Source organism: Muntiacus reevesi, chromosome 7, assembly GCF_963930625.1.
Source record: "Muntiacus reevesi chromosome 7, mMunRee1.1, whole genome shotgun sequence".
NCBI lineage: Eukaryota > Metazoa > Chordata > Mammalia > Artiodactyla > Cervidae > Muntiacus > Muntiacus reevesi.
The window spans coordinates 803,921-824,160 of NC_089255.1; the positions used below are offsets into that span (position 1 = coordinate 803,921).

Sequence of the window (20,240 nt, forward strand, 5' to 3'; positions counted from 1 at the left end):
TTAAAAGTTAAAAATTGTCCCTGGTGATGTTGTCCTGCATGGCCGAGAGAAGGTGTGGAACTATTAGAAGCAAACTGTATTTCAGCCCTGCTTCTGGTAGGGAAGGAGAGTGTCTGAAGTCAGGCAACAGGAGCTTTGATCCTCTGGAGTCGGAAGGAACAACTTGGAGTAAATGAATCAGGCGGCAGGGTGCCGGGAGGAGGCTGTCGGCCTCTCTGTGATGGTGTTCTTTGTTTTGCAGGACTAATCTCAGAAATGTTGCATTAGGCTCAGTGCTGTGCATTTTTAGGCTGCAGTATTTTTCCATCTGTATACTTCATGAAAGCAAGCACTTTTATTCCTTTAAAATGGGAATCTCCTATTTGAATTGCCTGGTGAGGACATTTGAAGTAATTCATTAAGCATACATACGCATGCTCTATCTCCATCTATGTAGCTATCAGTTATCCTTTCCCTACTCACCTGCCTGTATTAGTCTGCTCAGGCTGCTATAACAGAATAGCATAGACTAAGTGGCTTAAACAAGAGACATTTCACACTTCTGGGAAGTCTTAAGAGCAAGGCAGAAACACTTCCAGGTGAGTCCTCCATTTTTGGCTTGTAGATGGCCATCTCCTTGCTGTGTCCTCCTCACATGGTGGAGAGAGAAAGCTTTCGTGTTTTTTCTGTTTCTTATAAGAGCTAATCCTATCATGACAGCTCTACCCTCATGGCCTCTTCTAAACCTAGTTACCTCCTAAAAACTCCATCTCCTAATTCCATCACACATAAGGGGATAGGGCTTCAATATATGAATCTGTGGAGGGGGACAAAAAAATTGTCTTAACTCTCTATATCTGTCTGTCTATCTGTCTTTATGTGTAGAATAATAACAGTGGCTTATAATTCATTTCCCTGTGTTATTTTATCCTTCCAAACTCGTGTGAGGTAAATTGGCCATAGGAAAATCACTGATTTCACTGAAACTTTTGAAGGTTGAATTAACTTTGTGATCACACAATCAATAAACGATGATGCCACAATTCAATCCACATCTTCTCCACCCTCCTTTCCTCTTCTCTTCTCCCTTCCCACTTTCTGACTTTCTTCCAGCCGCATTATTTACTAGCTTTTCCCTTAGGACATTGGTGTCCTTCTTCTGGGCCTTGCAGAGGTTATTCCCATTATCTGGAATGCTTTTTCCTCAGGTATCTGACTCAGTTCCCTCCCGCTACACTGTTCAAACTCCACCTTCCCAGTAAGACTTATCCTGTTCTACTGTTTAACTGGAACACCTTGTTTCTCTGCCCATACACTGCTCAATCTCTGTTGCGTTTGTTACTAGGCTTCCCTGGAGGCTCAGTCAGTAAAGAATCCACCTGTAATGCAGGAGACCTGGCCCGATCTCTGGGTCAGGAAGACCCCCTGGAGAAGGAAATGGCAACCCACTCCAGTATCCTTGCCTGGAAAATCCTGTGGACAGAGGAGCCTACAGGTGGGCTACAGTCCCTGGGGTTGCAAAGAGTCTGACACAACTTAGCAACTAAACCACACCACCAGCTTGTCAGATAATTTACACTGATTTCTGTTCTCCCCTCTGACTACAGGATAGGCTACAGAGAGTCAGGAGTTTTGCCTTTATTGAACCTCCTGGAGGCCCAGCAAAACTCTAGGGTCTGCAAGAACTGGACACAGTTATACCTCTTATATTTGGTATTTTAGCAGCCTATCTCAGAGCCAAGCCAGTTATTGAAGAGAATCTTTTCTGATACTTTAAGCAGTATGATCAACTTGAAGTAAACTTAAATTTTCAACAATTACAGAGCAGGCATGGACTCTTCCTTTGTTTCTCCAGACACATGAACCTGGATACAAAGTCCATCCTCTCTGGGTGAAGTGGGAACATACAAAGATGACTGGCCTAAGTTTCAATTGGATCAGAAGATGCACAAAAGAGACATTTAAACGTTTTCAAAAACGAAAACCATAAAGTGTGTTTCCTCTTCACACATCAGGGATTGTCTGGCCTCTGGTGTGGTTCGAGTGGTGCAGGGGGAGAGAGAGAGACATAGAGAAGTAAGGATGAGCTGCCCTGTCTCTCCCTCCTCTGGACCTTAGTTCTTCCTGGACTGTCACTCCTTACACTCAAAGCAGATTTCAGAAGTCAGCACACATGGTCATAATGTATGCCTAGCTCCACAACCCAGTCACTGGGACCCAGAAAATTTTGCAACCTTAAGTCTGCCTCAACACATCATGACTCATATATATCAATGGGTAAAGACACACAAACAGTAGTAGATTAACAGGAATAAGTTTTTACTTATATATAAATTACCTATATACATATTTGCCCATAAAGCTGGGAAAGATAAGTGTCCATTGAGGCAAATGGGTAGGGGGAGAGGAAGCAGCTAAAGACAGCTGTAGAACTTGCCAGTTCCAAGTGTAGGGAAAATATCCAGAAGTTTGGGTCGGCCAAGTTTACAGTCAAACCAGGGATGGCATAGTGGATGATACATGCAGATTACTTTCCATCCTCCACATGGAACTTCTCAATTCTGGTATGTAGTTCTGAACTGGGCTCAGATACTTCTCAGCCTGCACGACACACACACCCACCTTCCTCACCCATGCACATACAACACACACCTACCCGTGCATATCGCTGAGCGTGTGGTCCTTTGGCTCATTGCTGCTAAAGGCAACATCGTGCTCCTCCAAAGTCAGAGGGGTGCCCTGAGTTGGGGTCCCAGGAGTTCTGAGTGCAGACGTTCCTCTCTAAATATATATGGTGCTATCCCCCATCGTACTACGTGGGTTTGGGCTGGGGAGGCCTGGGTGCTTTGTGTGAATGGGACAGCAGAAGTGTACCCAGTCACAGCGGGTGAGGTGCTGGCCCCCGTCACCCTCTCTGTGCTTTGCATATATGAGTTCCGAGCCCAGTGGCAGGTGCTGACACTGGGGCCTCCCATCCGAGATGAGATGTGGCTCCTTCCATGTGTTCACCCATGGTGTATTGGCCAGGTGGGTCCCAGTTGTACTGATGGGAAGTGTGGATACCAGGTCCTCCATTCCTGGGAATGATGACGTTCCCTCCTATACCACCACCACTTGGATCTTGGACAGGTGGACCCCTTGTGTTTGGAAGTCAGGTGGAACTTCTAGTGGGTTTCAAGCCAGGGGTGGGTCTCACAGTTGCAAATCCAATGGATGCAGTGTTGTTCTAGTGAAAAGTTGAAATTGACTTGTCCCTTGACACAAATTTCTTCTTCATGGTGATGGGATTTGTAACTGTAGATTGTCTACACTCATGTGGGTCCTGGGTGCAGTGATGGGAAGTGGTAACACCCCGACCTCTAACCATAAGGATGGTGGTTTCCCCTGCCGTGACTCTACCACCTGGACTTGGCTGAAGGAGACCCCAGGCGTTTGGATTCAAGTTGGAACCAGATACGTGCCCGGATGCTGGGATGGGGGCTTGCTGTTCCTACTGCAGCAGCCAGCTGCAATGAGATGAGCCCAAGGTGATCTGGCCACAGTAGGAACACAGGTGGTGCTGGGTGTCCCACACAGTTCTGTGCAAAAGTGAGGTGGGCCAGATGCTTCTGAATAAGTGAGGCCTAGGGCATTCACACCAACCCAAAACTCCCACCAGCCATAGAGGCTGCAGCCCCATCAACAGTGGGCCTCATGTGGTACTAGCAAGACAGCAAGCTACTGTCTCCAGGACTGGGCACTGTGGTATCCATTCCAAAACCAGAAGTAGCAGATACATCCCTGGGGAAAATACCTGAGCTGTAGACAGAGGGCGGCTGCATGTTGATGGTGGTGGTGGAAGACAGGGGATCTGGTAAACCCGAATCCATTATCCTTCCTCTGGGTGGCTGGACTGCAGAAGAGGTTAGCTTTTCATCTTGTGCTAGGGCTAATGGGTTTCCCAGTGGAATAGACTTGTTAGGCTTCTTCCTATTGTTGGCCCCAGATGTGGGTTCAATGGTGAGTTCTGGGTTTCAAGCTTCACTTGAAACATGGGTACCTCTGTTGACCACGTCCACAGGTAAATAAGTCGAGGCTCGGGTCCAGGCATCGCTGCCACTGGGTGCTGTGTTCTCAGAACCAGGAAGAGCCATGTGGTATGAGTAGTGGTTGTCCTTGGAGTCAGAGGTAGACTAGAAAGTAAAGTCTGAGGAGGAGGTGCATCCATAGCTTTGATGTCAAAGACTGGTTTGACATCTGTAGAGATGCTGACTGCTGAAGCATAGATAACTGCCGAAGCCATAGGTGGGGGGCTGGGGGAGGCAGGAGCCGAAGCCATAGATGGGGTTTGGGGAAAACAGGAGCTGAAGCAATAGATGGGGGGCTGGGGGAGGCAGGACCTAAAGCCATAATTTGGGGACTGAGGGAAAGAGCCAAAGCCCTAGAGAGGGGGCCAGGGAAGACAGGACCAAAAGCTGTAGATGGGGGCTAGGGGAGAGAGTGGGCAGAACCCTAGATGGAGGGATGGGGAAGACACTGGCTGGAGTCCTACACAGTGGGGCCGGGGAAGACAGGACCCAAGGCCGTAGATGGGGTTCCAAGGGAGACATTAACCAGAGTCCCAGGTGGGGGCCCGGGGAAGGCGCCAGCCGGAGCCCCAGATGAGGGCCCGGGAAAGGTAGCAGCCTGACCCCCAGGTGGGGGCCCGGGAAAGGCGGCAGCCGGAGGCCCAGGTGGGGGCCCGGGAAAGGCGGCAGCCTGATACCCAGGTGGGGGCCCGGGGAAGATGGCAGCCGGAGCCCCAGATGAGGGCCCGGGAAAGGCAGCAGCCTGATACCCAGGTGGTGGCCCAGGGAAGGCGCCAGCCGGAGCCCCAGATGAGGGCCTGGGAAAGGCAGCAGCCTGATACCCAGGTGGTGGCCCGGGGAAGGCGGCAGCCGGAGCCCCAGGTGGGGGCCCGGGGAAGGCGGCAGCCGGAGCCCCAGATGAGGGCCCGGGAAAGGCAGCAGCCTGACCCCCAGGTGGGGGCCCGGGAAAGGCGGCAGCCGGAGCCCCAGATGAGGGCCCGGGAAAGGCAGCAGCCTGACCCCCAGGTGGGGGCCCGGGGAAGGCGCCAGCCGGAGCCCCAGGTGGGGGCCCGGGAACCGCAGCAGCCTGACCCCCAGGTGGGGGCCCGGGAAAGGCGGCAGCCGGAGCCCCAGATGAGGGCCCGGGAAAGGCAGCAGCCTGATACCCAGGTGGTGGCCCGGGGAAGACGGCAGCCTGACCCCCAGATGAGGGCCCGGGGAAGACGACAGCCTGACCCCCAGGTGGGGGCCCGGGGAAGGCGCCAGCCGGAGCCCCAGATGAGGGCCCGGGAACCGCAGCAGCCTGACCCCCAGGTGGGGGCCCGGGGAAGGCGGCAGCCGGAGCCCCAGATGGGGGCCCGGGAAAGGCGGCAGCCTGACCTCCGAGTGGGGGCCCGGGGAAGACGACAGCCTGACCCCCAGGTGCGGGCCCGGGGAGGGCGCCAGCGGGAGCCCCAGATGAGGGCCTGGGAAAGGCAGCAGCCTGACCCCCAGGTGGGGGCCCGGGGAAGGCGGCAGCCGGAGCCCCAGATGGGGGCCCGGGAAAGGCGGCAGCCTGATATCCAGGTGATGGCCCGGGGAAGACGGCAGCCGGAGCCCCAGATGAGGGCCCGGGAAAGGTGGCAGCCTGATAACCATGTGGGGGCCCAGGGAAGGCGGCAGCCGGAGCCCCAGATGAGGGCTCGGGAATGGCGGCAGCCTGACCTCCGGGTGGGGGCCCGCGGAAGACGACAGCCTGACCCCCAGGTGGGGGCCCGGGGAAGACAGCAGCCGGAGCCCCAGATGGGGGCTTGGGAAAAACAGAGGCTCTCTGCTGCCCATCAGTGGCTGCAAATGTAGGGTGAGGGTTGGTTTGGGAGTGAAAGGCATAGTTAAAGATTGAAGCAGGGCAGGAGACCGTCGGCACAAATGGCGCTGGTGGTGTCTGGTCTCCCTGCAGTGCGTGTCTGCTCCACCCCAATACCTGGGGGAGACCGAAAGGTTACAGCATGAGCCGGGGGAGTAGTGTCCATGTCAGTGACGTCCTGATCTGAAGGAGACAGGAAGGTTACACTTGGAGATGCTGTGACTGTGGTGGTAAAAGGGACTCCAGTAGAAGTTGTAGCAGGGGGAGCGATGGGGCGGTCTGGAAGAGGGGTGAGTAAGTATGAGGGAGGGGGAGAATCTACACACATGGGTGTTGGGGGTTCATTTTTGTCGGAGGGTGGCTGGAAGGGGAGGGTTGGGGTGCTCAGGGGTGTGGAGAGGTCAGAAATAGAAGGTGGTGTTGCTCTGACTGCACACGCAGTGCCCGCATCCTCCTTGAGGGCAGTTCCCACAGTGGGATTGGAAACTGGAGGCAGAGCATCTGCAGGACTAGCAGAATGAGAGTCCACGGGGGCTGTGTGTCTTGCCACCCGATCCACATAAGGTGTCAGGCAAGGTGGAAGGCCAGCCAGATTGGGGAATCTGGAGGACAGGTCGGCCAAGTTGGTGGTGGTAGGGAGGGACCTGCAACGTGTGACTGACCGGAGGCAGGGAGCCTGTGGTCCCTGGGGCAGGCGGGGCGGCGCTGCGGCGTCGCATGGCCTTCCTTGCATCCCTCAGGATTCTGTTCCTCTGACGGTCCCTGTTTTGTTTCAGGGTGCCCCGGGTTTTGGCGCGAGTCATGGCTGGAAGCTTCGGAGGCGGGGGAAGGTCACTGCGACCCCAGAGCAGCGGCAGCGGGGGCGGCAGTGGCGGCGGCGGTGGCGGCAGTGGCAGAAAAAGCGGCGGGGGCATCGTCCTCTTGCGGGGGCGCCCACTGCCGGCGGCTCCCAGGGGAGAAGAGCTTCTCCGCGGGGTGTCTGAAGGTAGCTCACGCTGCAGCGCCTTCCCGGACATCGGTGACTCTGGGCAGCCGGGTTGGTGGTCTTCACCCAGCACCACTTCTCCTGGCCTCTCGGGCAGCAGGCTGCAGCGCGGACTTGGGGCAGAGAGCACCGTGGCCACGGGGCCAGGCTGCGAGGGAGGCCGGCCGTCTCCAGCAGTGCCGTCTGAGCAGATGGCGGGGCTTTGGGAGGAAGGCTTCGTCCGAGACACCTGGGCTTTCTCACTGAAGTTGCCTCCTGGGTGCCCCGGAAGGAGGTTTGGAGGCTCGGGAGGGCAGTGGAGGGGCGGGAGGAGCCCGCCGGTCTCCTGGGGCCTAGGTGTCATTGTCATAGCCCCGCTGGGGTCCGGACTCATCTTTCCGTTGTCCTCTCCTTCGGCCTCTGTGTGACCTTCCTCCTCTGTCACGCCTTCCCTTTGATCTTCCTGGACCATGGCCTTACTCTCCTTTGCGCGAGGAAGTGGGCGGTGACTGGTTGGTACCGGCTTCCCAGCCTTGGCTACCTGAACAGGTAGCTCAGGGAGTGAACGCAGGAGAGTAATTTTGCGCCCCGGTGGAGGAATTCTGACGGTTCTCGAAGGTCCGAACATCATGGAATTACGAGTGGACAGGACGGGCTGCTGCTTCGGCCGCTCCCTCAAGTTCGCCAGGGGTAGCCCGCCCACACGGGAGTACCCAGCCTGCTGGATTGGGTACCACCTTTTCGGCATGCTGTAAAACCCGGACGATGAGGGCACTGGATCCTGGTTGAGCAGCCTGCGACCAGGTTGTAAAGCAGGAGCTGGGGCGGCGGGGTGACCCCGGCCAGATGTGGTGGCACCCCGAGGGCGCAAAACCAGCGAGCGCCGGCCCAGCGGGCGCCGGCGGCGGAGCCCAGAAAGAAGTTTACACAGTAAATTGCCCGTATAGGACAGATTGTGCGCCAAATAACCCGAGAATAGAATGTGAAACTGGGAGAGCGTCTCCCTAGCTTCTTACTCCTCTCGCGGTCAAACACGCCCTGGAGGGAGGAGGACTCAGCCTGGCAATTGTGACGCGTCCATGGTATACGTGTCACAGAGAAACTGCAAGTTCCGGGGCAAAGGGCGGGGCCCAGTGCACGACCCCTCCCGGGCTCTCTAGCCGCTGAGACCTCCCACTGTGGGTGGCAGGTGTTTGGCACCAGATGGGCCACCGTGCAGAGACTCTTCAGGACCGTGGGGGCCTCCTTCTCCAGAGCTCATCCCATCTAGCTCCTCATCATGCAGCCCCCTTGGTGCCTGCGTGTGTATCTGCCGGCCCTTCCCTGCCTGGGTCTCAGAGACCTGTGCAAAGCTGACTGCAGGAGCCACCCACCCTCCCGGGGGTGGTCCAGCACCTGTGGGGACCTCTCCAGCTTCTCTGCGAGGCCAGGAGCCAGGAGCAGCTTCTCCGCCGCGGCTCCTCTGCCATCATCACCAGCCGGAATGCAGAGCCCTCACCTGGCCAGGTGCTGCACCCCACCACGTCCTTTTCTGGCGGGTAAGCCTCTTTCTTCACTTCTTTTTAGAAATTTGGTACAACAGTTAAATCTTAGACTGTTCTTCAGGGTGTGCAGATGGTAATGGCTTAGCCAGGATGTGACCCAAACCTGCTCTGGGCTGTGGTGCCTCCCCGCCATACATGCTTCACGTGTTACTGTTCTTTTCTTGTCCTCCTTATGGCACTTAGCCCTAAGTGTCATACCTATAATGAGTCTATATCCTACCCTGTAGGTTTTCTTTTGCTCAATTCATGAATTGATCACCTGCTGCGTTGGGTTCTGATCTCAGAAGAGGCAGGTTAAGGACCACCAGTTGTCAGCATAGCACCAGCGGAGGTTTTCCCTTTGGGATAGTTTGAAGGATCCAGATATGTAAAGATGATAGTCTAGATAAATCATGGGCTTTCCTGAAAGAAATTTACCAGTGCATTATTCTGTATGGATTAGAAGCCTGTTTCTGTGGCCTTCCTGGAGTGTGTTCAGTAAGGCAGCTCATTCATGTTGAGAAAGCAAACACATCACTTATTGCAGCTTCATAGTGGAGCCCTGTGTCAGCTTCAGTCAGTCAGTACAGTTTGGTCACTGTGAGCATGTCAGCTGGGTCCACTCTTTACTACCATATATAATTCTAAAGATTCTTATGCCCAGGAGAGAAGTCACACTCTTGGGTGTCTAGGACAAGGGAGACATGTTATTATTCACAAGGTAGAAGCTTCAAAAGAATAGGATAGGACTGAAAACTCCTAGTCTAACATGGCTTTATCGAGTTTGAATCTTGTTTCTTTGGCTTACTTCATTGGAGTGTTTTCTTTCTCCTGGGCTGACATTGTGTGTTACACAGCAGGCATGTGACATGTAGAGGTTTCAGAACCCAGAATTGTATTGATCAGTGAAACTTTATTTATATATTTTAGTTTAAAATCTATTTAAAATAACACTGGACATAATTCATATATTATAAATTAGTTTGCCCTCTGCTCTTGAGATTCTTTTTATAGTATGTCAGAGTAAATTTGGACTTCCATCCCCAAGAAGATTTGAGATTGGAGGACACAAAAGGTTTTTCTCAGACCTAAATTATGTCTGAAAAAAGCGAGAAATATCATAAGCCCTATCTGACTTCTCTAGGAGCAGAAATGATTTACAGCTGTGGCATTTAACCATAATTCCTTGATCTCATTTGAGAAGAGTTCAGTAAGGAACAATCTCTTCATTTTTGTTTCTTCCTTATTTTCTTGTCTTGCTTACCAACAATCCATTGTAATCCATGGATTGATATGGCAGCAGGCTGAGTGGTCTCTGGAGCTCATACAAGTAACTTTTTTCCCTAAAATAACTTTAATTTCCTTGTTTTTCAGCCCCTCTTCTTTCCTTGCCCTTTGCTATAACCAGAACTCACCGAAAGCTAACTGGCTTTGTGCAGACCCTCCTTAGGACAGTCTTTCCTTAGTTATTTTATTCATCACTCTGTTTCATTTTTTGCCTTCTCGAAATATGTTGAAATCTTTCTGTATTTGATGACTTCCACAACCTCTTGGCTTTTATTGGCTTATTAATTTTGGTATTTCTACACTTTTATTTAAGTATGGTTTCAGAAGGAACAGAAAGTAAATGTGTCCTAGTCTGCCATCTTGAGCTGAAAATCCCTGTCAGTTTTAGCATCCAGCATTCCCATGGGGTGGGGCGGGGACCTTGGCATTAATAGGTGTAACACTCAAGATTTCAGCTTTTCTTGGGCAGTCACTAAGGACATAGTATGTGGTAATTTCTAATGGGAAAATAATAACTATTTCATGGAATTTATTTGAGGATTACATTAGATAATGAACATACAAATGCTTTCTAAAGTTTCAAAGTCCATAAAAATGTTTCTTGTTATTGATTTGGTGCTACTTCAGTTTTACTTGACAGTGATTTATGACCTTGCTTATGTGAGAAGATGCCTTCTGAAACAATTATGATCATTTAAAATATTTGTTTATTTTAAATGTTTACTTGTGTAAGGAGCTGTGCAGAATGAACTGGGCATCCCCTGCCCCCTAGTGGCTAAAAAGCTGCACACAAAACACTTTTAACATTTCCAGAGTGACTTGGAAAGGGCTGAGAGCTGGGAGACGCCGCTCTAAGGGACTTGCATTTGTGTACTGCAGTCTGTAATTGCCTGTGCCGAAAGTTTTAGCCCCTCTTTTTTTTCTGGCATGTTATCTAAAGCTGGCTAATTAGCATTCTTAAGAGTAGATCATTTGTTACTTTGAATTAGGTGTGTTTTGTTCAAGGACAAGTTAACATATGTCAAGTCATGCTGAATGTAGATTCTCATTTTCATACAAAATAATGAATATCTAAAACACTTGGAATTTGTGTTTTAAAGCGTGTCCTGTGAATTGTTGAAAATCAGTAACTTTGTTTCGAGGTTTATTTAAGGGTAAAATTATTTTTTTCATTTTATCTCTCGATCTCAAGATTTATGTAAAATCCCATATGCTGAGTCTGTTCTTTCCAGAAAGTGAACTGAAACATTTATCTAGAAAGCATCTCAGTTCTGACCTCCTGGTCTTTTGTTTTGAAGCAGGAAGACAGCTGAAATTTTTGTAGTTTTACACAGCCATGATGTTGTTCTTACTATACAGATATTGAGAAAGTTTCTATTAGCTGATCCTTAGAAATTTTATAAACACATGTGAAAAATTTTTACAGAGAGAAATGGAAAGTTCAGTTAATATTTTCATTGCCCAAAATAAATTATGAATTGTAGATGCATTTTTAAAATTTCAATTGGAAGTTATTTGGAGGAAAACACAAAACATAACAAAGATAGAAAGAACAAAAATAACAGAAGAAGGTGTTACCTGGGAAAAAAAGGAAAGCAAATTGTTCCTCATGTGTCCTGAATTATAAGCATTATTGTATTAGAGCAACAGTTATCCCAGGTAGAGAAAAAAAAAGAGGTTAGGCTTGTACACGTGTTTCGTTTCCGGTTTTATATTTGTTTTATAGTTTAATTATGTTTTGGGAAAGTGTGACTAAAGCCTGTTTTAACACAAGTCAATAAATTAGACTGCATGCTTTTGTTATAATAGACATGTTAACATATGCGGTTCTTCATAAAAATAAGTTTTTTTTTCATATATTTTGAATCATTTTTTTCCTATTTTTCAGCATCTAAATGTGACCTGTGCTTATAACTGACCTTACCTGTAAGTACAATGCTGTTGTCCTTCCTAGTTTTTTACTACTTTATTTTTAATTTTTACCCTCTTTTAAGAATCTGTTCCAAGTGGAGAAAATCAGAGTGTGACAGGAGGTGAGGAAGAGGCAGTGGATGAATGCCAAGAGTTAAATGCAAGAGAAGAGCGGGATATTGAGATAATGATGGAAGGCTGTGAATATGCAATTTCTAGCGCCGAGGCCTTTGCAGAAAGGTTGTCCAGAGAGCTGCAGGTGTTAGATGGGGTCAGCCTTTCTTGTAACGTGTGGCTAGTGATGTGTGGTAAGCTGAGGAGACTGGTGATGTTCATATTCTGCTGCCGCTGCCTTTGAGCCTAGACGGTGGGATCGTTGCTGTCTTTCCCTAGAAGCGCATCACCAGCTGCCTCCCTCTGTCTTTCACTGTTCTTGGTCCAGAGACAGAACCATTCTTATTAGGCCAGTGAAGGCAGTTGGCTGAGGTTCTGGATTTGGGGAGGTTCTTGATATGAAGTGATGGAAGTAGAAAGTAGCCAACCTGAAACCACCCTGGGGGTTGATTCCCCCAGCCTCTGGAACACTTCAGAATAGTTCAAGGCTAGAGAATATAATTTTTGTGGTTTGGGGGGAAAAACATAGGTACAAGTTAGAAGGAGAGAGAGTGAGCTGAAAGAAGCGAATCCTTTACCCAAAGAGAGCAAAATAGTGTAGTGAAAACAGGAGAGCCAGGGCAAAAGGATGTTTGACGACTCCTCTGAACTGCTGTGGAATAGATGCTGTTTATTTGTATGCACATATCTGAGCTTGTACCTACATGTACATCTTTAGGAAGTAAAAAGCTACAAGTAGCACCTGTCTTACGAGAAAAATCTAAAATGAGAGTGTTTTGTGAGGGGGGTGTCATTTTGTTAGGCAAAGTATGAATTTAAGAAAAACTCTGAGAATAAGGAATGTTTTTAAGACTTAAAAGAGTGTTGGCATTTTATACATGAAAGGTACAGAAGTTGTAAGGTTGAACTGAGGTCCAGAGATTACACCAATAGCCCAAGCTTACAAATTTGTAGAACTCTCTGGAAGTAAAGCCTAGAAGAGACTTCAAGATGTTGAAGTGAAAATTGTCCTGGATCAGTTCAAGTCACAGCTCTGCTGCTTAAGATTCAGTGGGTCAGAGCTCTGCTGCTTTACAGTTGGGCTGCATCTCCATGGGAGTTATTATGAATAGTATATAAAATAACGTGAAATTTTAGCATCACCCATACAATGATATTATTTTAATTCTTTATCCAAATTTTTTCCTCATATCATGTTATCTGCCTTCTTAATGTGGCTTTGTGGTTTGTATTTTCTAGTTAATGTTGCATCTGTGTTTCAAGTCATCATATTACTTTGCAGTTTAATTTTGGGTTTGAAAGCTTCCATATTTCAGGGAATTGAGAATCAATAGAGTCTTTAGAAAATATTAATAAGGGGTCGGTGGTTTGTTGCTACTTTGTCTGGGGAAAAAAAAAAGTAGTTGCAAATGAAAGAGAAAAGAAAGAATATTGTAGAAGGAGCTATCTTATGGCAATAGACTCTTCCACATCCTATTAGTACAAATCATGCTACAGTTATAAATTAGTTCCATGTATCTGTTAAAGACTGGCATGCTACTGCTACCCTCTTAACTAAGGTATTAGCATAGGTGATTATTATGCTTTTGTTTAGGGTTTTACATAAATGTTGCAGATTATAGAAAATGTCTATAGTTGATAGAGCTGGAAGCAGCGTCAGAGATGGTATAACCTAACGGCACTAATGAGAGTCCACCATTGCTGATGATACATCATGGCGCATGCCCTAAATATGCAGTATTGAGATCTGGTCCCTAACCTCCACATAAGGGGACGTGTGCTTCCCTGAAATACTGTGTGAAAAAGTGGAGTGTAAACACAAAGCAGCCAATTAAAGTAGACGTGTCGATGTGTGTGTCAGCCTTTGTTGCCGCTGCTGCTGAGTCACGCTGCTGTCAAAGATTTATGGATATTTCATTTGAAGAATATGAAGTATTACTTCTCTTTTTAACTGTGTAGGCCAACATCCAGTCTATCATGGCCTCTGAAAAGCAAGTCAACATCCTAATGAAGTTACTGGATGAGGCTCTCAAGGTGGTGGATCTGATTGAATTGAAACTGAGCAGTTATGAGGAAATGCTCCAAAGTGTAAAAGAACAGATGGATCAGATCTCCGAAAGCAACCACCTCATTCATCTCAGTAACACTAATAACGTAAAACTCCTGTCTGAGATAGAGTTTCTTGTGGTAAGCATGGTTATAAACTACTAGCAACAATTAAAAAAAAGCAAAACTAATGATCTCTAAAGCCCATTTGCAAGTATTTTCTAGTTTCCTTAGGAGAGCAAGATTTAAAAATACTGAAGTTTCAAACACCCAGTAATAGGATTGCGTAGCATCTTACCTGTAAACTTCCTAAGAGTACACAGACAAATGGTGTGTTTATTTACTTTCCAGAGCCACATGGACCTGGCCAAAGGTCATATAAAGGCACTTCAGGAAGGAGATCTTTCTTCTTCCAGGGGCATTGAGGCCTGCACCAATGCTGCAGATGCCCTGCTGCAGTGCGTGAATGTAGCTCTTCGACCAGGTATGACCATAAAATCTGCCCAAGAACCTGGGACTAAGCTTCTGACTTAGTGTAAAGCTTTTGACAAGAAGTCCATGAGGCAGGTGGTTTAGGGTTAGATTATTAGCTATTGAAACAAGTTTCACTTACTCTCAAACATAATTTATATCGGCACGAAGAACTTGTTCATTTCAGTACCTTCTGATTGACCATCAGTGACTCTACGTTAACACCAGCATTTTTCTTCAGCGCTGTTCACAGGACCTAGCACAAAGTAGATGCCGTAAGGCTTTGCTAGACCAGCGGTTCCTAAACTTGAGCTTGCATCGGGATCACGGCTAGGGGCCAGCGCAGAAGCAGTAGGTCCGCTCTGAGGCCTTAGAATCCATGTTTCTGACCGTTCCCAGGTGAGGCTGAGGCAAGACCGCAGCGTGAGGATCGCTGAGTTACACTGTTTTTCCCCCTTACCTTTCTTTTATAAACACACGCATAAACCAGCAAAAGGTTGAGTTCTTCAGAACTGAAATACGGCTTCTGTTATGAATGCACTCCTTAGACATCCGGGAGCTCTCTAACCCGTTGAATAAGCTGTCACGATTTCAGGCCATGACGTGCTTCTGGCAGTTGAGCAGCAGCAGCAGCAGCAGCAGCAGCAGCAGCAGCGTTTCAGTGATTTGCGAGAGAATTTTGCCCGGAGACTGGCCAGTCACCTCAACAATGTTTTTGTTCGACAGGTAATTTTATCTTATTATAGTACTGGCATGTTCCTGTAGCTTGAAATGAAATGGTCACAGAAAAAAAATTTAATGTATTTAATTGGGAGCACAATATGTTCCTTTCTATATTTATTTGATTTTAATATTTTTAGATATGTATGTATTTGCTCATAGATGTTTTGGGGGCCTCAGTGGTCTCCTATGAAGACAGTTCCTTTTAGCCAAAATTCCCCAAGTTTTAAATAATTGTGCTTGCATGTTACATATACCCCATTTAGACAATCTTGTTTCTAAAAATAAGTCCAAACTTGTTACGTTTTTAATGTTTGGCCTGTTTTATTTTTCAGTATTTTCAAGTGAGAACAGGGACTTGATTCCATGTTTTCAGTATTTCATTGGCTCCATATACTTATAAATATGAGAAAAATGACTAACTCAATTGTAAATTCTAGTTGATTTAATCTTATAGAAAACCTTTATCTCTATTTCTATGTGGAAAGGGTGTTATAATTAAGGTTGTGGCAATGATATAAATGTTACTGTTAAGTATACCTTAGAGGGATTTGACTAGAAGGTGCTTTTTTTAATAAATAATAAATTAGACTTAATATTTCTTGAATAAATTAGGTGTCATAAATTAGATTTTGTGTATTTATGATCTCTTTAATAGGGATTTGGGGCCAAAAAAAGTTGAGTGAAATTTTGTTCATCAAGAAATGCTGACTGATATTCCAGGTTCTTATTTTGTTTTCACTTTGTAGTATTCTGAAACAATTGTATTTACTCTATTTTATTTCTGATTAGTTTACTCAGGCCCTCCTTCAACTCTATAACAGGTCCTACTTTCTTTCCGTGCCTGTGGGTACATCAACTTTGGCTCCAGCTTCTCCGATTCTTTTTTTTCCCCTGTAAGGTTTACTAAGCTTAATAGCAGCAGAATCTTTATAGTTATAATTTACTGATTTGAGCTACCTGTTAACCATATTTGTGGCAGTTTTTTTAATGTCCCATAACAGAAAGTTTATTTAGATCCAAAGGCATTTAATCTCATTCTGCTTGCCTTTCTTTCTGTCATTCTTTCATTCACTCACTCACTCCTTTATTTGGAAGTCATTTGCCAAGTGATTAAAGATGCATTCCAGACGTTTCATTGGAATAGATGAGAGGCTGATTCTTTGCTCTAGTTGCTCACGATCTAGAGAAGGGCGACAAACAGACTGAGGGAGGGTGTATGTTATGGTGGTACCATGGGAGTAAAGGAAGACCAGCTAACTAACCGCGCAAGGGGGAACCAGGGGAAGACTCTCTTAACATTCCACTTGACTTGAAAAGCTTCAGGAAAAAAGTAAACCTAGGAATCACATAGGAAATACTAATGCACATTTTTCTTACACTATTATTTCAATAATATCTATTTTTACACAATTCCCTAGTTTTTTTAAATTATCCTGTTGACAGGCTATAGTCCACATTTGTAAATGGTATGGAAAATACCAGTCATTAAATGATAATCCTTTCTCCACCCTTAATTGTTTGTTATAACATGCTATTATTTGTGATTTTTGCTTCCTTGCCTTATAAACTAATGGCTTTGTTTAAAATGAATGCATCCCAGTTCTGAAAATCTAATATGCATTGTTACATGTGAGTAATGCATGTTAAAAACCAGAATGTTGCAACAACCTGGAATGTGCTGAAGAAGATGAAAGACAGTGTCCCAAGTGCAGAAAAGAGATTTTCTGTGTGTTAAATTGAATACTTCGTGTCACCTAGCAAAGAGTTGGGAAACAAGGGGATTTCTGTTCCTGGTTGTGGGACACACGGGGAAGATTCGATTACCGCACTGGGTTACATGTCTTTGTTCACCATCAAATTTTGATTGTGTGTCTGATTTGTGTGTTACATTGTGTGACAGGACTCACTGTCCTCCATATGTAAGAGTAAGAAATGGCTGCTACCCTCAAGATGCTTGTGAGGATGTGGTAAAGGTAATGTACTTAAAACTCTACAGCAGTGTATAGGGGCTACCTTAGGGACACCACAATGAAGTGAATGTGTCAGTAAAGCAAGTCACACAAATTTTTTGGTTTCCCAGTGCGTAAAAAAGCTATGTTTACACAGTATTGTAGCCTATTGTGTGCAATAGCATTATGTCTAACAGAAGAATGTACACATTTATTTTAAAAATACTTCATTGCTAAAAATTGCTAAGCACCCTCTGAGCCTACCATCTGAGTCATCATCTTTTTGCTGGTGGAGGGTCTTTCCTCAATGTTGAAGGTGCTGGAGGACCAAGGCAGTGATTGCTGAAGATTGGGGTAGCTATGTCAATTTTTAAAAATAAGACAAGAGTGAAGTTTGCTGTAATGATCAACTTTTCCTTTCTCAGACAATTTCTCTGTGGCATGCAATGCTGTTTGATAGCATTTTACCCACAGTAGAACTTCTTCCAAAATTGGAGTCAGTCTTCTCAAATCCTGCCACTTGTTTTATCAACTTAGTTTATGTATTAATTATAGTCTAAATCCTTTGTTGTCATTTCAGTAGCCTTCACAGCATCTTCATCAGGAGTAGATTCTCTTTCAAGAGACCAGTTTCTTTGTTCATCCGTAAGAAGCAACTTCTCATCCATTAAATATCTGTTAAATGAGATTATAACAGTTCAGTCACATCTTTAGACTCCACTTCTAATTCTAGTTCTGCTTTCTACCACATCTATAGTTACTTCCTGTACTGAAGTCATACCCCTCAAAGTCATTCATGAGGGTTGGAATCAGCTTCTTCCAAAACTCCTGTTAATGTTGATATTTTGACCTCTTCTCATGAATCATGGTGTTCTTAAAGGCATCTAGAATGGCCAGTCCTTTTCAAAAGGTTTTCAGTCATCATTACTAATTTATTTATCTCTAATAAGAAACTTTAAACAATGTCTTAATTTTTAAAGTATATAAAGAGTAAAATTCTTAGCACGATTGAATTCTAGATATGATAGTTATCTATATTATTGATTGAATTAAGCAATTTAAGTATTTTTTCTCCTTCCTATATATTTTGAAACCAGTTTCTCTTAAAATCTTTCTGTTAACACTAACAATATTTAATATATCCTAATAGTCTGAAGGTAATAATGTTTTTATATCAGTGAATTTTCACATGATGATGATCTGGAAATGCTACTTACAGTAGAAAGTTTTGAATAGTAATATATGTAGAAGAGCTTTGTAAACCATAAAATTCTCTATAAATGTTGGTTCTTCCATTTTGCAGGAGAGATGAAGGTTTTTAATTGAAGAGTTTTCCTGACATTAAATTAAATAGTACAACTTAACATGCAGTGACCTGAGTAAACAGCTATAGAAGAACATAAACCATGATTTTGAGTCTTGAATTATTGAAAAAATTAATGAGGAAGGATAATGGAAATATATCTAATGTTATTATTAATAAGGGTAAAATATTTGGAAAACATTTATCAGCAATAACAAGTTTGTCAAATACTCCTTCCTTTTAGTTAGTGTAACTTAATTAAGGCACAATTTGGAGACATTAGCAGACTTAAAACTAATCTCTCTCTGTGTACAGTATCTAATATCTGTGAGTCAGTGGAATCTCAGTCATCCTTCTGATGTGGTAAACATTTCTGAAATGTAATGTTTGTAATGACCTTCAGCAGTTTTTGAGTCTGGTTAGAATGGTTTTGTTTGGCATGTTTTTAAAAGAAAACAGAAGTGAGACTCACATGGCTGAGGTTCAGATTCTAGCCTTCCGCCTGTGTGGCCTGTGTGGATCACTTAGCCCTTTGAATTTCAGTTTGTTCCGTTGGGTCAGCTGATCTACTGGATCCATATACTCTAGAACAAAAGTCAGGATGCATCGTCTGCCTCAGGCTGATTGAAAACGTGCTCATTTATATAAGTCATGTCAAGGATTAAAAACAAAATTATATAGTTGCTTCTGTAGAAAATTAATGGAAAAATTAAAATTACATTATTATTAGGGGTTATCCTGGAAAGGGCTTCCCAGGTGGCTCAGTGGTAAAGAATCCGCCTGCAGTGCAGAAGACATAGGTTCAGTCCCTGGGTGGGGAAGATCCCCTGGAGGAGGAAATGGCAACCTACACCAGTACTCTTGCTGGGAACTCCCATGGACAGAGGAGCCCGGCAGGCTACAGACAATCTATTGGGTTGGCCAAGAATAGGATATGATCCAGCAACTGAGCACTGAGCGCTGTCCTGGAAAGCCCAGGAAGCAGTCATCTGCAGTCCTTCCTAGTTCTGACATTCTGTGTCCTGTGCATTTTCACCTGCTGTTTAAATATCGTAGACTCTAATGGAGATATCATAGATGGAGACAATTTGTTTTGAATGACTTCCCCTGTTCGGTGTGTGTTTCTTAGTAACAGTTTATATCATGATATTTATTTGCTTAGTCAATTGTAAAATGTTATGGGAGAGGTAAAGTTGATTAAACTATTCATTCTCAACTACTCTAAAAGATAAAATGAGTCGATTTATCAGAGAGTCATTCTTGTGTGTTTATGACTATTTTATGGTGGTGGTGTTCAGTTTGTATACACAGGATGATTAAAAAAAGACAAGTAAGTACTCAGTTCTTATATTTCTATGTTCTGTTGTTTTTGCTTGGCCATGCTTGATCATTATTAAGGATATTTAGTTACAACAATGTTTCTTTATACTGTCAGTGATAGTTATGTCCTTATTTATTCACTCTAGGGTCATGATCAGAGTTCAACTCTTGCTCAGCGCTCTATTGAACTGACTTTACCTAATCATCATGCATTTCATAGAGACTTACTCCGATATGCCAAGCTGATGGAGTGGCTAGAGAGTACGGATTATCGAAAATATGAGGGACTAACAAAGGTATGGATTTGACGTCAGTTACTCACTGAGTATAGAGCATTATCTTTTAGAATCGAGAGGTCGTGTGTTCAGTTCCGCAAGTGACATTTGAAGCACTGTTGTATGTTCTTAAAAAAGCAGCAAGTAGTTGAATTTCTTAGTGCTCATTAGCTATGGAGAACATTTTTTTTCTTTTTCATTTATTTTTATTCGTTGGAGGCTAATTACTTTACAATATTGTAGTGGTTTTTGCCGTACACTGACATGAATCAGCCATGGATTTACATGTGTTCCCCATCCTGATCCCCCCTCCCGCCTCCCTCTCCATCCCATCCCTCTGGGTCTTCCCAGTGCACCAGCCCTGAGCACCCGTCTCATGCATCCAGCCTGGGCTGGTGATCTCTTTCACCCTTGATAGTATACTTGTTTCAATGCTCTTCTCTCTGAACATCCCACCCTCGCCTTCTCCCACAGAGTCTAAAA

At 45.3% G+C, this 20,240-nt stretch overlaps 2 protein-coding genes across 2 annotated transcripts in view; one reads left to right on the forward strand and one right to left on the reverse strand.

Annotated features, from left to right (window-relative positions):
- Positions 1 to 6,380: 6,380 nt before the first annotated feature.
- LOC136172098 (putative UPF0607 protein ENSP00000382826) lies at positions 6,381 to 7,583 on the reverse strand. Its single transcript, XM_065941212.1, has one exon. It carries the CDS (start codon positions 7,581 to 7,583, stop codon positions 6,381 to 6,383), a length of 1,203 nt encoding a protein of 400 aa, XP_065797284.1.
- A 98-nt stretch (positions 7,584 to 7,681) lies between these two features.
- The window catches only part of LOC136172100 (exocyst complex component 1-like), a 39,341-nt gene continuing 26,782 nt past the window's right edge, over positions 7,682 to 20,240 (forward strand). The window contains 8 exon segments of the mRNA XM_065941216.1: positions 7,682 to 7,765; positions 8,249 to 8,373; positions 11,372 to 11,391; positions 11,640 to 11,827; positions 13,630 to 13,857; positions 14,068 to 14,200; positions 14,783 to 14,913; positions 19,629 to 19,778. Of these exon segments, the coding sequence (XP_065797288.1) occupies positions 7,682 to 7,765; positions 8,249 to 8,373; positions 11,372 to 11,391; positions 11,640 to 11,827; positions 13,630 to 13,857; positions 14,068 to 14,200; positions 14,783 to 14,913; positions 19,629 to 19,778 (1,059 nt within the window).

Coding starts and splice junctions, on each gene's coding strand:
- LOC136172098 (XM_065941212.1), bottom strand. CDS start 7,583: ATGCCGAAAAGGTGGTACCCAATCCAGCAGGCTGGGTACTCCCGTGTG.